The sequence below is a fragment of the Sebastes fasciatus genome, chromosome 13 (assembly GCF_043250625.1).
Source record: "Sebastes fasciatus isolate fSebFas1 chromosome 13, fSebFas1.pri, whole genome shotgun sequence".
NCBI classification, from domain to species: domain Eukaryota; kingdom Metazoa; phylum Chordata; class Actinopteri; order Perciformes; family Sebastidae; genus Sebastes; species Sebastes fasciatus.
The window spans coordinates 24771138-24792129 of record NC_133807.1 but is presented as its reverse complement, the minus strand read 5'-3'; the positions used below and the strand labels follow the sequence as shown (position 1 = coordinate 24792129).

At 46.4% G+C, this 20992-nt stretch overlaps 1 protein-coding gene across 1 annotated transcript in view; it reads right to left on the bottom strand.

Moving 5' to 3' along the window:
- Positions 1 to 858: 858 nt before the first annotated feature.
- The window catches only part of notch3 (notch receptor 3), a 32498-nt gene continuing 12364 nt past the window's right edge, over positions 859 to 20992 (bottom strand). Inside the window, exons 3-32 of the mRNA XM_074656383.1 lie at positions 20192 to 20334; positions 19761 to 20096; positions 18970 to 19092; positions 18633 to 18866; positions 18380 to 18535; positions 17709 to 17894; positions 16578 to 16691; positions 14956 to 15069; positions 13739 to 13972; positions 13335 to 13445; positions 13045 to 13237; positions 12758 to 12903; positions 11838 to 12071; positions 11581 to 11733; positions 11230 to 11458; positions 10936 to 11137; positions 10675 to 10831; positions 10401 to 10585; positions 10155 to 10287; positions 9693 to 10063; positions 9058 to 9581; positions 8636 to 8974; positions 8402 to 8550; positions 8090 to 8312; positions 7891 to 7981; positions 7042 to 7210; positions 6604 to 6908; positions 5871 to 6018; positions 5685 to 5782; positions 859 to 5593 (exon numbers count right to left, since the gene is read on the bottom strand). Coding sequence (XP_074512484.1) covers positions 4085 to 5593; positions 5685 to 5782; positions 5871 to 6018; positions 6604 to 6908; positions 7042 to 7210; positions 7891 to 7981; positions 8090 to 8312; positions 8402 to 8550; positions 8636 to 8974; positions 9058 to 9581; positions 9693 to 10063; positions 10155 to 10287; positions 10401 to 10585; positions 10675 to 10831; positions 10936 to 11137; positions 11230 to 11458; positions 11581 to 11733; positions 11838 to 12071; positions 12758 to 12903; positions 13045 to 13237; positions 13335 to 13445; positions 13739 to 13972; positions 14956 to 15069; positions 16578 to 16691; positions 17709 to 17894; positions 18380 to 18535; positions 18633 to 18866; positions 18970 to 19092; positions 19761 to 20096; positions 20192 to 20334 — 7309 coding nt within the window. The 3' untranslated portion in view covers positions 859 to 4084. The remainder of the gene's footprint in view (positions 5594 to 5684; positions 5783 to 5870; positions 6019 to 6603; positions 6909 to 7041; positions 7211 to 7890; positions 7982 to 8089; positions 8313 to 8401; positions 8551 to 8635; positions 8975 to 9057; positions 9582 to 9692; positions 10064 to 10154; positions 10288 to 10400; positions 10586 to 10674; positions 10832 to 10935; positions 11138 to 11229; positions 11459 to 11580; positions 11734 to 11837; positions 12072 to 12757; positions 12904 to 13044; positions 13238 to 13334; positions 13446 to 13738; positions 13973 to 14955; positions 15070 to 16577; positions 16692 to 17708; positions 17895 to 18379; positions 18536 to 18632; positions 18867 to 18969; positions 19093 to 19760; positions 20097 to 20191; positions 20335 to 20992) is intronic.

Genomic DNA, 20992 nt, shown 5'->3' with positions numbered 1-20992 from the left:
AAATAAACTGAAGTCGTTAGTGCAATAAAACATTTGCTAAACAATATCTAAATTTTAACATTTACACATACAAAATGTCTATTTACCATCATCAGGTGCATCCTCACAGCTCTAGTCACAGTAGACCTGGACTGGTCCTACTGGGTGGATGTTCTCCACCCAGTAGTAGTGTGCTGACTTGACTATGACTTCACATATCTGGATGTCAGAGGTCCCCCTTTGAAAATGGCCGTGACAGTTTTTCCTCACCAAAATTAAAATTTGGATTATTTATTATTTAACCTGCTTCACGGGAAGCTAGTATGACATGGTTGGTACCAGTGAATTAGTTTTCTAGTTTCATATGATGCCAGTATCTTCACTTTAGCATTAAAACTGAGCCCACTACAACCCAAAAATCGCAAGTTTATGCGTTAAAGTAATTAGTGCCGTTTAAACACATTTGCGTTAACACGTTATTATCCAGTTAACTTTGACAGCCCGACCTGCAACTAGTACTACCTTTGTGAAGCTTATGTAACTTTGCTGATGCAGAGAGATCAGATAGGTGTTCATTGTAGCGGCATTTTTTATGCTGCAGCTTGTGTTGATGTGCATTGAAATATTGAATATAATGCAGTCCAATACTACAATCGTTGATTTAAAAAATCAATAATGTAATATTAAACATGAGTCCCAAAGACAGGATTTATTGTGGGGCTGGTGTATTGGACAGTAAAAGTTACATTTCAGACTATAAAACTGTTGAATAATTCATCTCAGGTAACTGTATTTTCAGTTTTATGATTTTGAGGACCTGGATTAATGAACATCCTCCTTTAAAATATGAAACAATCACTGAAAACCAGGACACAGAAATGTAGTTCCCTACAGTTTTTATTATAAGTAACTTTACAACTTTTGACTGTAGAAAGAAAAACCGTGGAAAGGTTTTTATGTACAATGATTTTGAACTACTTTTAAACAAGTATAGAAATTAATGATAGAAAATATCTATGACTGTTCTAATAACACAAGACCAATGAAATATCAGTCACAGCCTCAGCTTCAAATAATGCTAAATGAAGTACATTTTATTTTTGTCCTTTTTAGTACATAACAATCATTTCAGAAACATAAGACTTCTCAAGCAAAGATCTACCCAGAACAAACATATTTACAAACAGAAGTTGGGAGGTTGAAATGTACAAAACACTTAGTGCGACCTGGTAGGGAAACTGAAAGACCAGTTATATATAAAAATAAAAAAAACAACAGTAAGTAAAATGTGAACTGGACTGTGAACAACAACATGTTTCCCCAGGTAGCTGAGTCTATAGTGAACAGGATAAAACAAGGAATGAAAGATAAACTCTATGACACAACTAGGGGCAGCGTTAGGACACCACAGAAGTAGTAGCTAGGAGTGGTGGCCCACTAATTTCTGTTCATGATGACGGTTACTTTCTCAAAATGCTACTATTATCAATTGACTTTATGCTGAAATGTCCACAGCAGGTTAAGGAGAGGATGACCTCTATCCTAAAACACTCAGGTCACGTGGCGGTTGGTCAGACATTAAACACGGTGTTAGCTGGATGACTGGGAGTGTCATCTCAGGATTTTGTAAAAAGTTCTAAGGGTGCAGCACTACATAGTAGTGTTCGTTCCTTCAGTGTCTTCTAACAGTCATCTTAAGATGCATCTCCGCTGCGCCTGGACTGGGAGCTACTGTAGATGCAGGGGAACCGTCCCGCTGCATGCCATAAAACACCTCCCTGAGGAGTGACAGGGCATAAGCAGTCGCACAGCCCAGCAGCCACACCCTCACACACTGACAACGACTGACTCCACCACACCAGAGACGAGTGTTCGACGAGACCTCAACTGCCACAGATAGTCCGGGAATGTTTCCGTTTAGTCCAGCGAAGGACACGATGTGGACAAATTAAACTTCTGCCTGTCTGTCATCTGGTTCGACTCGGTGTTATATAACTAGTTCACACTACACGACTTTAGCCCGGATCGGCTCACAGCTCACACATCGGCGCTCGAGCGTGTGTGAACTGCTCAAAGACGCTTGCCGATGCCGATGGGACACTGGCCACAAGCTACAGCCAATAAGAGCGCAAGACATGGGTTGAGGGGAAACCTGGGCGAGGAGGGGTCGCCTGCAACAACAGGAACTTAATGCATGTGTTGCATTTGCAACACAGAGCAAAGTTGTTGTTGCACCTAGAGGAATAAATAGTAAAAAAAAGAGTGTGGAAACCAATGTCTAATTTGTGAACACGTGCTAACAACAATATCAGCAATATGTAGGGATGCAAAACCGAACCGTAAAAAAATTAACCGTTCAATGACCGTTGCACCACTATTAAATACAGGCCTGCCAATTATATGATGAGGTGCCCGAGACAAAGAAGAGACAATTATCTGAACGTAGGCCTACTTGACCATCTTCGAATATGGAAATATCGTTAATTATTATCAATCAATCAATAAATCTATTTATTTATATATTTTGGAGTTCAATAACATTAGAAATGGTTGTTTTTCTTCTCCTTGATGTGCACAACAAACTGAACCGAAACCCAAGAACCGTAATACAAACTGAGCCGTGGGCTTGTTGAACCGTTGCACCACTAGCAATGTGTCACGTCATTTACCGTGTGTTTCTCGCATGTATTTTTCGTGACAAAAAGTAGTTTGGAGACCTCATCGGGGATCGCTCCCGGTGAAAGATCTTGTAGTTTGTTACCCCTCTGTCGCCGGTCAGTCATGTAGTGTGAAAACCACGACGACTTAAAGACTCCCGATTACAAGACAGCGAGTTGTGTAGTGTGAACAGTACAGCGATCTGACGACTTTGAAAGTCGTATAGTGTGAACTTGGCTTTAGATGCTACTGGAAGACACAGCATCCAGACTCAACAAGACAGGCAAAATGGAGGAATGTTTGCAGGGAAGAGTGATATAAAATAGCAGCTGATAAGCATAGCTTAGTACATCCGAAAGTGATGTTAAAAAAAAAAAAAGATATCCATGGTTTTCACAAATATACAGAGTATAAAACAAATGGAACAAACAAAAATAACATAAACTAATAAGGGCAGTGAGAGGCTGATTTTACAGGAGTCAGGGCTGACAGTACCGGAGGTCAGAGTCCTGTAGAAAATACAGTTGAAATGGGAGCATTACACCTAAACATGTACTCTGCTGATATAATTTGAAAGTTTATAAAACAAATTACCATGGATTAAATGCCACCCATATATTATAAATATCCATTGCAGTTAAATGTTGTATTTGACCCACACTTGCCCTTCGAGGCTGGTCACTTGAAGTGCTTCAGAGACACTCATCTACATTCTTATTCATAATACTCATATGGAAAGTAATCAATAACCACAATTCAATCAAATCAGGACATATCACTACTGCTGAGCAACTCTTAATATATATCTGCTAGAACCAGTTTCTCATCTTTACCAGTTGTCGTTGGCCTAAATAAATATCAGTCAAGAGAGGTGAAAAGTCCTCTTTCTGTCTGTTCACTGGTCTGAATGATGAATTATATTCCTTATATTCCACACTGGCTAAATAGAAATGTAGGCGGTCCGTATAAAATAGGAGGGGGTGGCACATTATGTGAGAAGCTAGGACAGAAAGAGGGTGAAAACACCTAAAAAAAACAATTCAGAGAGATAAAAACAATAAATAAAAATAAATGAATTCCCTTCAACATTTAACTTTTTTTCTCTTATCTACTTTTTAAATGTTAGTTTCCAGGAGAGCATCCCTAAGTCTTTGAAATGAAAGACTTGGTTTTCTTCATATACTTTTTTTTATAATAAAAAACAAGTCCATCTGTGACAGAATTACTTCATTAAATTGTCTGCTGTTTTTTCAGACAACACACATTTCCCTTTACTTTTTTTTCTCTGCAGAAATCACTAGCAGACGGTCCTCGTGATAATCATAGTCAATCCAAATCCAATGAAAATCTTGGAAACAGGCTGACACATATAAACAGACGGGCCACAAGAGCCAGTCCACAAATTCTTTTACCCCAGGTCCCTTTTCAAGCAGGGGCCGTGAGATCTTCACGCAAACACCTGCATCTTGCCATTGGCCTCTGGGATTTGAGTAATTTGGGTCTGGGCAGGGCCAGCAACTGCTGGGCTGGGTGTGGAATCTGACCAGTCGGAGACGCAGTGAGGAGACGGGCTGGACCAGGGCTCCGGAGACTCTGGGGAGGGGGTTAGGTAGGGGTGCTCACTGGGCAAATGGAGGTAATGCTTGGGCGTGGCATCTAGTGCGGATGAGTAGCTGTGCTGAGAGGGAGGGGTCGGGTAATCCTCTGTCCCTGCAGTGCTGCCGCTGGGCTGGGAGGGCAGAGCCTGAGGGGGCTGGGCTGCTGGTGTGGCTACCTGTGGCGGCTGAGCGGGAGGCTGGGGCTGAGAGGGTTGCTGAGGCATCTGCTGCTGCTGCTGCTGCTGCTGCTGGAAGAAGGATGGCGGCGGCTGGGAGGTCTGGGGTGTCGGTGGGGTGGAGGTGCTCATGCGGGCCATGCTCTGCTGGTTGGCGATGGTGTGGTTCATGAGCTGCTGCTGCTGCTGCTGTTGTTGCTGCTGCTGCTCAGCGATGGAGGGTAGCTTGACTGGGCTGATGGTGGGCGTGGAGGTAACAGGCGTGGGCTGCAGCATGGCGTTACGGTAGAGCTGCTGGTGCATCAGCATGTTCTGCTGCTGCTGCTGCATGGCTGGGCTCTGGGGGTGCATGCCCGGCTGGCTACTCTGCACAAGATTCACCACCTGCTGACCACACTGGGAGGCGGCCATCCGGCTGTGCCAGTCAAAGGGCACGCTGACAGGGCTGACCAAGCCCATGTTGAGCCCCATCTGGCCTGCGCTCAGCACGTAGCCATGGTTGACGTCTGAAGCCATGACGCGTCCCTGCAAGGACATTCCTGCAGCTCCCAGGTCATTGAGTTGGGCTAGAGACACAGCAAAGGGGCCACCTCCCTCCAACATGCTACTGTGAACCATCGGGGTGTTTGGGACAGACATGGAGGAGTGGTAGAGCGGTGACTGCATGGCCACAGGGGAAGTGGGGTTGGTCATGTAGCCAGCATTGCTGGCTCCCCCGTGGGGTGAGTCCAGTGAGTCGACTGGGGACAGGGTAACTGAGCTCTCCAGTAAGGCACTCTGCATGTCCAAGGTCAGCTTCTTATTACGGGCCTTGACTGACTCTTTCAGACTGGCGGCGTGTTGGCCTCCCAGGCTGGAACCCTTGGCTCCAGGCCGCCGGTTTTTCTTGCCCTGTGGGGTGTTCTTCAGACTGGACAGGAAGGCGCTGGGAGGGCACATGAGAGGAGACAGACTGTGTACCCCAGAAAGGTGGTGTCCAGGCCCGCCGTGGCCCTGGGGACTCCTTACTGTGTTGTACTCATCAAGGAGCTGCACGATGTCGTGGTGCATGCGCTCCTGAGCAATGTCCCTCGGCAACCTGTCCATATGGTCTGTGATCTCTCGGTTTGCAAAGTGAGCCAGCAGCACCTTCACAGCCTCACAGCTGCCCTCGCGGGCTGCGAGGAACAGAGGGGTCTCCTCCTGAAGAGAAAGCAACAAAACAAACAGTCTTAGATACAAACATATCTCTATTGAAGCCACGCTGACGCAAAAGTGTAAGTGGAGGTCATACCTTGAGATCTTGCATGTCTTTGTTTGCGCTATTCTTCAGCAGGGCAACAGTGGCCTCCACATTGTTAACGGCAGCAGCCCAGTGCAAGGACGACTTACCTAAAAGAGACGACAAAACAATGAGATTACACATCTGTGGTTCCAGTGAATATTATCACAAAACAGGAACATGTGCACACACACTTACCCAGTTCATCTACTGCATTGACATCAGCATGACAAGTGATGAGCTCCTCTACCATGCCCTCTACTGCCAGCCGTGCTGCCAGGATCAGCGCCGTGGAGCCGTCATACATACGGGAGTCAAGATCTGTAGCCCGATTTCGGATCAGAATCTAGGAGGATGGAAAAGATTGGGTTCAACATTATGATTTATACAATACATGCAAGTTAACCCTTTAAAAATGGACCTCCCGTGGCCGATCGTTGTTTGCATGATCCTGTTTAAATCATAATAGCTAGATTAGTCATTCTTTTAGCAGTGGAAAGCTTTTTTCTTTTGTGATGATGCTCGTCATTACGTTACGTTACGTGTGAAATTTAACAAAACTATCAAATTGCCTTTTCACTCGATCTGAAAATTTGCATATCTCAAAAACTAAAAATTGTGCATAGTTCAGATAACTTATGGAGTGTCAAGAAATATTTTTTCATGTTTCTAAAGTTAGAAATCTTTTGGATTGTGTTTTTATTTAGTAACATTTTATGTGAAAACATGTCCGATATTTTAATTTGTTAAATTTATGACAAAATACTTTTGTCAATTATTATGGTTTATTGACTTACATGACCTTTTAGCTTACATTGTACAGATATGAGGGACTTGAAGACACTCCAAGAAATTACATCACAATAAGCAAAAAACTAAAAAGGCAACTGTTAAAGGAATTTCTGAACAGTATAAGTTGATGTTTGTTTACCTGGAAGACGCCCTGTGCATCTGCAGCCACTGCAGCATGTAGCGGTGAACGTCCTGTGTTATCCTGAGCATTGGCGTCTGCCCCGGCATCCAGCAGCCTCTTGGCTGCATCAGCGCGGGCGTAGCGAGCAGCCAGGTGGAGTGCCGTCTCACCAGTGCGGTCTGTTTGGGCAGCGAGGGACGCTCCCTGGTAGATTAGGTCAGAGATGATGTTGGCTGAGCACTCCTCGCTCTCCTCCTCCTCTGTTATCTCAGGCTCTAAGCCGCCTCCACAGAATGATGCCAGCATGAGAGGTGTGAAACCATCTGGTAGAGAGATGAAAACAGGCAGGGTGAGTTTATGTCTACTCAAGAGCTCAACATAGCAGATGATACGAGGAAAGTATAAAAGTGCTTATCACAGTTCCAATCTTAAAACTTAGACTATCTCACTACCAACCTGGGCCTCGGACATTAACATCCATGCAGTCGCTTTCAAACTCTCCTTGAGGTGGCGTGAGGGCCATGGTGGGAGGCACACGGATGTCTGCGGCTGCGAGGTGATGCTGCGTCCACTGCCTGCTGTCCACCGCATCTTCACTGTCTGAGAGCATACTCGGCTCCTCAACCTGAAGGAGAAAACTATTTCGTTACTTACTGCAGGCTTACATACAAGCTGATATGCTGTTGTCAAATTTACATGCACACTCTTGTGCTTATATGTAAACTGATTCGGAACATTTATAAATTAGGGCTGTCAATCGATTCAAATATTTAATCGCAAGTTTTTTATCTGTTCAAAATGTACCTTAAAAGGAGATTCGTCAAGTATTTAATACTCTTATCAACATGGGAGTGGGCAAATATGCTGCTTTATACAGATGTATGTATATATTTATTATTGGAAATCAATAAACAACACAAAACAATGACAAATCAGGCAATAACAGCTGTCAGTGTGTCAGTGTGCTGACTTGTCTATGACTTGCCCAAAACTGCATGTGATTATCAAAAAAGTGGGCATGTCTGTAAAGGGGAGACTCGTGGGTACCCATAGAACCCATTTTCATTCACATATATTAAGATCAGAGGTCAACGGACCCCTTTGAATATGGCCATGGCCGTTTTTCCTCGCCAAAATGAAGCGCAAGTTTGGAGCGTTATTTAGGCCTGCTACAACCAAAAAAAACGCAAGTTACGTTAATGCTTTAAAGAAATTAGTGGCGTTAAAAGAAATTTGCGTTAACACATTATTATTGCGTTAGCTTTGACAGTCCTATTATAAATGTAAAGAAGTTGTGTAACTGACCTTGATCCTCTTTGGCTCTGGGCAGTCTGAGTCCATCCACTGGTCACTGTGATCTCCAAGGAGAGATTCCTCCACGGTTTTTGGCATGTGTCTATTTACAGATGAAATGATGTCAAAACAAACTCCTAAAGCAATTCCAAATATTATTGCTAAAGCAATTCAGTCCCAACTACATCATTAGCGTTAACAGATAACTTACTTCATTCCCAGAGCATCCTGGCCCACGGGTTCCCTGCGGTTCTTGTTGCTGCTGGGTTCCTTCTTGAGGAAGAAGCCCTCGGGGAACCAGAGGGTGCTGTGTTCTCTCTTTCTACGAGCGATCAACATGCCTATCACGAGGATGACCAACAGGAAAAGAGAAGCTATCCCCACCAGCATCAGCTTGACCCATTGGTCGTCAGTAGTAGGCACCATCTCTTCACCTGTGGTGGGAAGTCAAAGTAGTAATCAAACACCTGTGCCTCATTAGTCTTACAAGTTTGTTTTGTGTTCTTTAAGTAACCCTACTCACCACGGGCTTCTTTGAGGGGGTAAGGGAAGCGGAGCATCTCTACAGCTGACAGGGCTCCCAGGTAGTCTGCAGCGCTGTAGGCTGAAGGGAAACAGTCCTCAAAGCCCTGAGTGCACAGACGGTTGTCTATTTCCAGGTACACTTTGGATCTATAAGAACAGCAGAGAGACTGGTGTTTAGTGTAATGTACAATCTACAGGAAAGACTTTTATGTTTACTGTATGCCTGACTGACCCGATGACCTCCTCTTGAGGCTGCAGCTCCCGCTTGAGGCGTGCCTCTCGCCGTGCCTCTCGGCGGGTGTACGGGCGGATCATGAATTCTCCATTGTTGTCCAGCCGGAAGCGCAGTGTGGTGTGTAGGATAGCACCCAATTTCTGCAAAAAAGCTGTGCTGGTGCGGAGGAGCTCCTCTGGAGGCAGTAGGACTACCAAAACCAAGATGCCATCAGCAATGTTTTCAGGGACCGCCTTTGCGCAGTCCAAGCCGTCCCAGCCACACTCCTCTGTGTTGCAGCCCTGGTCACACTTTCCATCAGCGTAGTGGTCTATACAGTAGGCTTCATATATTGGACTGGAGACGACACAAACAGAAGGGTCAGCTCATGTTTTCTCAGATCAGTACAGGGAAAAAAATGACTGTAAAAGTAAACTCACTTGCAAACTTTCTCCTTGCTTTTGCAGTCAAAGTTGTCGTACAGACAGTTGACGTTGTTGCAGCGCTCATCACACTGGCTGTTGTTGAAGACACGCCAGCAGTCTTCACAACGGGACCAGGGGTTCACTGCTAGAGAGCAGTCCCCGCCGTCCCAGCGACACTCGAATGTGTTGCATTCCTTGTCGCAAACACCGTCGTCGGCTTTGCCATGACAGTCTGCCAGAGGGCACGAGGGTGTTGGAGGCGGAAGGGTTCTGCTGCTCTGCTCGCACCGTTTGCCCGTCCAGCCACTGGGACACTGGCAGTGGAAGAACGGGAAGCTGGTCTCTTCAGTGCACAATCCTCCGTTCCGGCAGGGCTGGGAGGAGCAACCTTCGTTAGTGCGATGCTGACACTGGGGCCCACCGTAACCTTGCGGGCAGGTGCAACGCGCCCCCCTTGTGGTAAGAGCACAGCTGCCTCCATTGTAGCAGGACAGCTCTCGACAAGACATGCTTCTTTCACAATTGGGCCCGGCATAACCCTAAAGATAGACATGATTTATGCACTTAGATTGTGAACTTTCAATACACAAATAACAAAAGCTATAATGCACACAATCAAATTGGGTATATAAATGTGAATGTACACTTACAAGCTGACACGTGCAGGTGTATCCCAGTCCAGAGCTGCTGGATACAGAGCAGACTCCTCCGCTCTGGCACGGCTGAGACTCGCACACACTGAACCTGCTCTGACACCTCCGGCCGGTGAAGCCAGGCTTGCACACACATAGGTAGTCATTGGGCAACTGGATGCAGTCGAGACTGTTGGAGGGACTGCAGGGGCTGGAGAGACACTCATTTATGTCTCCCTCGCATCGTTCTCCTGTGAATCCAGGGGGACAATTGCAGCGGTATCCACCCACTCTGTCCACACAGGTGCCGTTGTTCAGGCACTTGGGAGGAGCACTGCGCAGCCTCAGAGGCGGGGCACAGTCGTCTTCATTGATCTCACAGAGAACACCTTTAAAAAGAGAGGATTATTATTTTAGTCGCAAATAGGATAATCTCTTTAGTAATAAACATAGGTTTCTGTTTTATATGTGCTTGCATACCCAGTGTGCCAGGGGGGCAGGAGCAGATGTAATGTCCCACCAGATCAATGCAAGTGCCTCCGTTCTGGCAGGGATGTGACTGGCACTCGTTGATCTCTATCTCGCAGTTCTGTCCAGTGAAGCCTGGCATACACTGTAACGACATGCAGATAACAATTACATTCTATATCCACAATTGTGACAAAGCACTGTGTGAATATCGACTTTGCTGAAATCTGACAGAGAAGCACAAAGCAATGTACTCACATCACACTGGTACCCTCCCACATATCCCCTGCAGGTGGCGCCATTGCGGCAGGGTTTGTCCTCACAGTGGTCCACTTGGCTTTCACAGTAGCTTCCAGTGTAGTCGGCGGGACATTTACAATAGTGGGCATTCCCGGTGTTGACACAGTGACCACCGTGGTGGCATAGCTCATCCGTCTGGAGCCCTGATTTTGGAAGAAAATGTAACTTAAAGTGCTCAGTTACAACACAAACACAGACCGAGAGGTTACATGTCATATAATACCCCACATACCTCTATGGTGAGCAGCTGTCTCACAAGAGACTCTGGAAATGTCGCAGTAACGTCCAGACCAGCCGTTAGTACAGTCACAGATGAAGGAAGCATCCTTTTGGCGACAGCGTCCTCCGTTTTGGCAGGCAGATGAGCGTCTGCACCAGTCGACTGGTGTCTGGATAGGCAAATGGAAAGAAATCTCAGCATTTGTTGGTTTAAAAACATAAAGTCATGAAGACACATGGGCTTTTCAAGAAGCGTCCGTGAGTGTGTGTGTACCTGGCATCGGTTGCCGGTGTAGCCCTTGGGGCAGGAGCAACGGAAGGACTCCAGGGCGTCTTGACAGATGCCTCCATTGAGGCAGGGCTGGGAGTCGCACTCGTTGACCTCGTATTGGCAGTGGGAGCCAGTGAAGCCTGAGCGGCAGGTACAGGAATAGCCGTTGATTTTATCTGTGCACGTCCCTCCATTGAAGCAAGAGCTGTGGACACGAGTGAAGATAATTATTGTCACATTCAGTAGTTCAGTATATGAGTAGGTTGATAAAGATATCTCCATGACTCAAACACTCACCTTTCAGTGCAATCAGGGATGTTGGTTTCGCAGTGGATGCCGGTAAAGCCAGGCCTGCAGGTGCAGGTGTAGGAGTTGACATAGTCTGTGCATGCGCCTCCATTTTTGCAGGGCGTACTCTGGCATTCATTGATCTCTAAAGCACAGCGGGGCCCGGTGAAGCCCGCCAGGCAGCTACAGTGGAAGGAGTTCACACCGTCTGTGCAGGAACCTCCACTTAGGCACGGATCTGACGGCACAAAAAGAGAGGACGACCTTGGTCAAGAACAATATGCACGGACCTGGTCTTGTGTTCAACAGCAACAGACAATTATAGTAATTCAGAACGCTATGTTTTACATGGCCACTCACTAGGAGAACAGTCATTGAAGTCCGTTTCACACGTCAGCCCAGTGAATCCAGCTCTGCAGGAGCACACAAAGCCTCCAAGCATGTTGGTGCAGGTCCCACGGTTCTTGCAGGGGTTTGAGATGCATTCGTTTACGTCCACGTTACACAATTGACCTGAAGAAAAGAAAGGTACAATAAGGTTTAACTCAACATCAAAAGACAGATTATTTCACAATACACAAGGAGGTGGTAAGATGGTAAGTACAAAATTAGCTTACCTTGCCACCCTTGCTGGCAGTTACACTGATAGCCCAAGTAGTCTGGTGTGTGTGTGCAGAGGGCATGGTTGGCACAGGGGTTAGGGGAACAAGGGGTGAGGACCTCAGCACAAGTGGGTCCACTGTACGGAAGCTCACACAGACAGGTGAAACTTGCCACACCGTCCACACAAGTGCCCTTGTTCAGACAGGGACTGGACGAACATTCGTTGATGTTCACCTGGCAGAGGTTACCTGTTGGAGGGGCAGAGAAGACATTAACACATATTACAGAACTGAATTTTGATGGGCCTGAGACTGTATTGGAAACCACACTACGGTAGTATGCAGAATGAAACTGTTTATTTGATTTTTTTTGCAGTATATTAGGCCAGGCTTTAACCTTTAAAAAAAGCTCTTAAAGCACTGGAAAAAAAAACGAACTCATACCACTGCAATACTAACAAAAAATACAACTTATTCAGCTGTGATTTTTGTGAATTTAGTGATGAATTAGCACATGAAAATTGTAAAAAACGTCCAGTTTTTTGCCACTGTTGTTGTAACCATAGACTGTACCGTTCCAGCGCTTTGCATTGTGGGATACAGTAGGCGAAGTAGACTGGCCCGATGCATACTGGAGTATTTTTGGCAAACTGTAGATTTTGTTTTGGTTTGCATACTGCATACTACATGCTACATTTTGGCCAAATCAGTACGTACTGCTAGTGTAGTATGTGGTTGGTGGTGAATGTATCTGCATATTTTTAATACACCACTAGGGGGAGGTAGACGATTGTCATTCAGGAGGAGGAAAATGATGGAGGACTTGGTGGGAAACTTTTAGACTAAAAGATGTCTTTAAGCAACGCAGTTATGACTTCATATGTTGATGACTCCAGCGGTTACTGTGCGTTGTGCCACCATGACCACCCTCTTACCTCTGAAGCCTTGACGACACTTGCAGGTGAAGCCGTTGAGCTGGTCGATGCAGGTGCCAGCATTCTGGCAGGGACTCGGCAAACAGTCGTTCCTGTCCAGGTCGCAGTTCTTCCCAACCCATCCGGGCTCACAGTCACAGCGGTAACTGGAAATACAGGAGTACAGTCATTTATCCAAAAGATACCAAGTTGAAACTTGTAGGATGAGCAACAAGCTTGCTATCTCATGCATATATATCAGATGTGATGCCACTTTAAACTGTAGCAAAGTCTGTAACAGTTCCTACCCGTTGATGTCATCCCTGCATGAGCCATGAACACACGGGCTGCTGCCACACTCGTCCACCTGGGAGTAACAGTAAGGGGGCTTAAAGCCCTCAGGACACTGGCAGTGAAATCCATTCTCTTCATCCACACATGTCCCCCCGTTTCTACAGGGGCCAGACGCACACTCGTCTATCTCCACGTTGCACTTGGAACCTGGCAGAGACACAATCAGAAGTGTGTTTGTCAACATTTCTAAAGAGAATTGATTTTTCATCTCAAATTTGTGCTCTCATTTTTCAGAGGGTCTTACCGGTGAAGCCAGGTTTGCAAACACAGTCGTAGCGGTTGATGCCATCTTTGCAGAGGCCATAGTCACATGGGTTACTGGCACAATCGTCAAAGTTTATTTCACAGTTTGTCCCTGTGTTGACAAAGACATTTTTTACATTAGGCATTTTAACAATGGCAAGGAATATGCTTTTGTACAGAAAAATGTAAATGAAATGATACGATATTATGATGCATCTATTCCATATTGTTGTTATCACCCTCAACAGCAACATCATTTGCAGATGTGTGAGCATACAACATGATTTAGCCTACAGTTGCAGTAAATTTGCAGTAAATGTTGGCTAGCTTTTATTTTCTTAAATAGTCAATTCAAAGGTTGGAATTAACAACGTCTGACTGTGATTTCGGAGTTATTCCTCTTACCTGAGGTTCCATGTTGGCACTGGCAGATGTACTTGTTGACCAGGTCCACACACTTGCCTCCATTCTGACACGGGTTGCTGTGGCACTCATTGAGCTGGTTCTCACAGCGATAGCCGGTGTAGCCGGCGTCACAATTACAGGAGTAGCTGGCAATGCCATCGACGCAAGTACCGTGGTGGCATGGGTCGGGCTGACAGTTGTTGATATTACTCTCGCAGAGTGTCCCTTCATAACCTAAAGAAGAGAAAAAAAAATCATAAATTGAGATTGATGATATTTATCTGCTTTGATTTTTCTGAATGAAAGCTGTTTAGCGGTCAGTTTTTCCTTGAATGGCCATTTTCATCCAACGTTCCTCCTTTTCTCAATTCATTCGTTATTTCGTTGAACCTCCTCTGTCTGTTTCCCATTTTTTGCTTTATAAAAAGCTTCTACAGTTTGGGGCTCTGATTACTGTGGTTTCCATGTCGACAGTGTCTGTGTGTTGGGCAAGCAAGTGTTGGGTTTGTGTGGTATGTGTGTAGTGCAGTGCTGAGTTGGGCAAAGCAGTAAAGAAGGGCCCTACACAGGCCTCCCAGTCCTGCTTTTGTTCTCAGTGGCGGAGGGAACAATAGACTGCGCCACGTCAAACAGGGCCACTTCACTCAACAGAAGGGGCCCACAAACACAGGGAATACCAAGCAGCTGGCCACTGAAACAATGAAGCAGGCTCCTCCGTAGCCTTAGGTCCAAACAAACATGTTAAATATCGACGTATATACACACAGTCAGCTCATATACATGCAGCCTTTGTGCCAAACTTTAATGTAGCTCACTGTATCTGCTCGGCTTGTTTTCAAACATGGACCTGTGTGAATGTGAAGGAATGAAAGTGAAGATGCAGCATAAGGTGGTGTGTGTGGGGGGGGGTTTAACAGATGAACAGATGTCGGGGTGATGACCAAGGCTCCTTTCTTGGCAACTGCTGGTCCTCAGTGACCCCATGATCCTGAGAGCCGACGAGGGAAAGAGGGGGATTAGGGGCCTCAAGTCAGTCTGCTTGGCCAGCAGACATCCAGAGAAATCACTGACCCCCCAAAACACTGAACACTTAACAAAGACCAAACACAGCCCAACAAGTGGTTAATGCTCATCTGCTCTTCTGCCTGGGAGGATATCTTGAGCTGCGTACTCTCTCACAACTACTCACAGACAATATTAGGTACAGAAGCCCTTACCTTCAGCACAGCGGCACTCGAACCCATTGGGACGGTCGTAGCATTTCGCTCCATTCTGGCATGGCGTGCTGGCGCACTCATCTATGTCGATCTGACACATGGTGCCAGTAAACCCTGGGACATACAAACACAGAGGTGAAGGGTCAGAAAGAAGGTCCAGTGGAAGAGTCCACGCTCAGGTCAGAGGGCAGTTCTGTCTCTTCTTAGAAGGGCAGAGGTCTTTGGCTAGGTTAGTGACGTCTGGCTAAGGTTGGGCTTGAGAGCGTCTCGACTGGTTAAGGACGTGTCATCTGTGCACTTGGACCAGTGCTAAGATGACCACTGCAGAATGCAATGGACAGCCTGTGACCTTGGTAATGTTTTCAAGGAGGGATTTACAATCTAGTGAATATAATGTGGATCTGAACATAAATGAATATTGCTATCTGGGCAACAAAATCCCATTTATGGAGCTTCAGCTCACTTCAGGTTATGGTACATTTTGGTGTCTGTACAATTCCTACTCTACACTATAATGTAGACTCTGTGGTATATCAAATTATATAGAATGTGTGAAGAAACAATTCATTTTAACAACAATATTAATAACAATAATAATAATAATAACTAAAAAATGCATTTCCTGCAGAAAATGCACATTAATGCTGACAGCTGAAATTAATTACAAGGCTTTGTTGAAAATACAGAAAATCTTAGAGCACTGCACTCCTGAAAAACTGATTGTAAAACTGGTAAAGTTGAAAGCTGAACTGCATGACCCCAAAAAAGCTACGAGCTGAAATACGTTGCTAGAAAAGCTGGAGGGTAAACTGTAATACTGTCAAAGGTGGAAGCTGAAATTAATTAACTAGTTAGACATAAAGTAGCATTTGGCTGGAATAAACTTTTAGAATTATAATTACTTGGACAGAAAGTGATATTTTGGTGGATTGAACCTTTAAAATAATAATAATAATAATAAATAACAATAATAATAATAATAAAGATAACAACAACAGTAATAATATCTCAAATCTACTGGCTTGGAAAGCTTGAGAAACGGAGCAGGCTTGAAATCAGTGGGCACAGCGCCCAGACAGGGGTGAATTGGTGCATTGGTAGCACACTGCTCAGTTGATTAACAGTGTCAGGATGGTCTGTGTGTTGGTGCTTGGGCTGCTAAAGGAAGGGGGTGGGGGGGGGTTAGAGGAGACGGTGGGATTGTTTTCTCTTTTAGGGAACCCCCCCGTCCCCTTCCTGCATCAGCTCCACCGGCTCAATAGCTAGATGGGGGGTGGAGAGGGGACGTCTGTCCCAGATGTAAATTGAGGACCTGGAAAAGAATCTCATTAGCAGGACTGCTGTTCCCCACCGCCACCAGGGCAGGATGAGGGAGACTGCTGTCCCTTCCACATTCCTCAGAGGAGGGGAGCGGGGGTCACAATAGTGTCTTTGTTCAGGCAGGACGAGAGGATAGGCAGCCTTGTGGGCCTGCCTTTTTATATGAGTGGTGGCTCTCTAAACACCAGAAGTAGCCGGGCTGACCCTCCCTCCTCTGGTTCTGGGGACATTTAAACTTTGGTTCTTACTGCTGCTGTCACTGAGTTGGAGTTGTTAACAGGGATGGAATAGAAAAGTCTTACCTGGCTGGCAGGTGCATGTGAAACCATTGACCATGTCCCGACAGATGCCATCATTCACACATGGGTTGCTCTCACAGTCATCTACGTCAACCTCACAGTAAGTCCCCATGTAACCTGGAAGACACAAGTTTTTACAGTTAAAGCAGATTTCATTATGTTCAGCTTGTATGTCAGATCAAGCCGGTAATTGTGTGTACTCTTTGCGATGGGGGGAAAGGATCTGTGGGAAACTTTTCTCTCATGGGAGGGCCTCAGAGTTTCTGGTCTCAGCTGAACCACAGGACGGAATAAAAGATCCCCAGAGCATCCCCAGTGTTCCCACTCACTCTACTGACCTGAAATCACCACACCCTACTGTCCCCTCCCTGGGTCAGCGTCCCATTCACCAGATGCATGTTATACATTCTGCGTTAGCAAACTACGGAGGGTTCCTTCATTGAGGTGAAACAGAGTGTGCATCGGAGAGCTGGGGGGAGAGGCTAGCGTGGAATCAGAAATAATCAGCAGCTCCACATGAAGCTTTGCCAGGCTGGCTGATGATGAGGAGGGTGAAGAGGAAGGGCCTGTCTCTGGAAATGAAGGGGGAGGGGGAGAGGCTCTGGGAAAAGGCCTCTTTCCCTCTCTGTGTATGAGGGGTGCAAAGTGGAGCACAGAGGGGCCCTATTGTTCCGCTCCATTCCCACCACTCTACCACTCATTAGTATTCACAGCACACTCCTCCCCCTAACTGCTCGCCCTCTCTCACATACAGTCCTATAGACCCGACTCCCAGCTCTAATTTGTATAGTTCCCAAAACCCCAGGATGCATGTAGGACTGTGCGTGAGAGTTTCACTGTGTTTTTGTCACTGAGTGTCCAAACCATCACTTAGTCCAAACTAATACCCTGTCTGGGCTGTATAGTGCACAGAGAGTGGAGCACTGCCTCCATACCCCCAGCATCAATGGGAATGCATTACATAACAGTCTACACTGGCAGTCGGGGACGGCAGAACTGTAGACGATGCTTCAGCAAATTTAAATAATAAGTTGTTCCACTCTGCCATTGGTTTGCGGCTGTCCTAAGTGGAGGACATCTGGCTGAATATTGAAGTGTTCTGTATTGTTTTGTGCTGAAATGCATCTTGAATACCTGGCATGCAGATGCAGGTGAACTCTCCGATGCGGTCCAGGCAAGTGGCGTCGTTCTGGCAGGGCATGGATAGGCATTCGTTGATGTCGATCTCGCATCGCGGGCCGGCATATCCCCGGCCGCACTGACACTGGAAGGAGCCCTCCGTGTTCACACACTTTCCAAAATGCTCACATGGGTTGGCACCTGCGGGGAGAGGGCTGACGATCAGTATACAAAAATCCGGGGGAGTAAACAAGTCGCCAATACAGTGGTGGTTATTACTGGGGCGTTATTGTTAAATATAACGCTTTAACTGGGGCAACCTAATGACCACAAAGTAGACATCATTCGATCACCATCACAAACAGAACACGTACAAAGTGTCTACTAACTGCGTTAACTGGTGACTCCATTGGTTGCTCGTAGTGACGGCAGCTGTGTCCTCAAAAAAGCCTTCAATTTTACTTTAATCAATTTTAAACACATACCCATCTGCGTTTATTATCTACACCAACCATTTACGTAAGTTACTACGAGCAACCACGGACGCTTTCGGCTGAAGTCACCAGTCACTATGACTTGCCACCGCAGTAATGGCAGCGACGCTAGATGGCGGAACACACAAAGCGGTCGGTGGATTCGGCTATATAAATACAGTATCAGAAATGTTTTTAAAAAATAGCAATTACCAATCGAACACTCATCCATGTCCTGGTTGCAGGCGCCTCCTACAAAGCCGGCAGGACAGGTGCAAATGGCGCGGCCGTTAAGGGGGTTGGTGTCGCACACTGCCCCCTCATTGCAGGGATTACTCACACATGCATCGTCAAGGTGGCACAGCAAACCTGTAGTGGAGACGGCACAGAAAGAAAACACACGATGTCAAATATTTTGCAGCCAGGACTAAGAGGGGCACAGAGGTCACTTGACGAACCCACTTACCCGTCTTTCCAACTGGGCACTCGCAGAAGAAGGACGCTACTCGGTCATGGCAGGTGGCGCCGTTGAAGCAAACGGCTATGGCGCAGTCGTCGATGTTCTCACTGCAGTCGTCTCCGGTCCAACCGTTAACGCAGACGCAGGTGTGACCACCGATGGTGTTGAAGCAAGTGCCTCCGTTATGGCAGGCGTTTGGTTGCATGAGACACTCGTTGACATCCTCAGCACAGTATTGCCCTAGTGTGATTAGATGACATATTAGCTCACACCTCCTCACCATGATATATATATATATATATATATAAAGTTTATTTCACATATGATGTAAATAGAGCTGTACCTGTCCATTCTGGTGGGCACTGGCAATTGTAGGTGTTGACTCCATCCACACATATTCCTCCATTCATACACTTGTGACCTGGACAGTCGTCCACATTATTCTCACAGTTGTGCCCCTCAAACCCTGAGACAGATGGAGAGAGAAAAGAGTTACGATACACAGACACAGTAACGTACACCATCTGAGAGTTTATTAAACATTCAGTGGTTCCTGTTCCAGACACCAGGCATCTCTACCCGTGACCTCGAGTCATGTTTCCCACACTAGAGGAAGTATTGGGGCAACGTGGGCAGTAAAAAGGTTCAGGGGGTGTCTGATTGTTTACATCTTCTCATGATGGTTCCCACACGATGCCAGCGACAGCCGTGACTCCTGCCTGCTTCAGAGGCCCGCACTCCCCGCAGTGTTTGCTTGTTTTATAATCTCTCACAGTTTCAATGACTTCCTGTCTGGCAAGAGACATTTCCTGTCAGCTCCCCAGTGGGAAACCAGAAGGCCCATAAAGTAAATTCCTTCTGTTGTGAAAAGAGCAGAGTGGAGTGGAGTGGAGTGACGGCGGGCTGCCTCCTCAACTCTCCCACCACCCCATCTCCCATCTATTAATAGCAGACAGGAAGTTGACCTGGGAGAGAGGAGTAAATCCCAGCAAGAGCACTAACAGCTACGTCATCAGGCTGGGAAAATCTGTATGCCTGCAACACTGCGCTGAGAGCCTGGGAAAAAAAACGAGGTCTGCACACTCGCTCTGATTTAGTGTGTGTGTGTGTTATGCTAATAAAGAGTTATTCTACCTGGTAGGCAAGCACACTCGTAGGAATGGTCGCTGGTCTGTCGACAGGTGCCCCCGTTAAGGCACTGGGATGGGGCACAGGGCAGGGTGGACACCTCACACGTGCGCCCGCTGTATCCAGGTTGGCACTGGCAGCGGAAGGACCCATGGGTGTTGATGCAGAGGCCACCGTTGAGGCACACGCCAGGCTTGCGGCACTCGTCAATGTCATTGCGGCAGTTCTTTCCCTGGAAGCCAGGTGGGCAGGAGCAGTTGTAGTGGTTATTCCAATTGGCACAACGGGCTCCGTTGGCACAGGGGCTCGTGGCACAGGCATCAATGAGGGAGCAGTCTTGGCCTGGAGATTAGAAAGTGAATTGTTTTCAGTTAAAAATAGGAACTTTTAATCTCCCTTCTTAGATCTGATCGTTCTAATGAAGACAAATATTGTACCTCTGAACCCTCTCTGGCACACACAGGTGTATTGTGGGATACCATTAACCACCTGGCTCTTACAAGCGGCTCCGTTCAGACATGGCGATCGATGACAGGGATCCAGGTGCTGACAGAGAGGACCGATGAATCCCGGACGACATCTGAACAAACAAATTCACACACATTAGGACGTCTTTGGCCTGGAGGTTAAGACAGGTCACAAGATGACAAGCTACGGTATTTAAAACAGACACTCAAACTCCAGTGTAGCCCAATTCCCACCATTTTCTGGGTTTGGCAATCAGGCCCCTAATGACACCTTGGCAAGGCCTGCTGCCTGACTCATACATTGGCTTGAGTAATGCTTCTGGGCCCTGGAACGAATTTGTAATAGCATAGCTTACCCCATAAGTACTTATCATGCAATACATACACACATACACTCAAAGAAATTAAAATATGAAGATGGAGTGAGGCCATCTCTCTGTGTCTTATGGGCTTAACACATAAGGCCCATTCTCTGTTGTTTCCAGCTGGAACGCCCCAGTTTCTCCATGTCGGCTAACATTCTTCCACTGTTCCAGTTTTTCCGCACCTCAGCTCTTGTTTCTGTTTCTTATATATGAAATAAGGACACACCCAGAAACAGCAGTCTGGAAACGTAATGATTGCCAACAAATACTGACGGGGAAGACGAGGGCTACACACAGCACACATGAACCGAGTAGGAGAAGCAGCTGTGGTATTTGAATGAAACAACACATCCTCCTTCCAGCGACTGTATTCTGATAGAACAGAGTGTTATTCTGATGAAACATT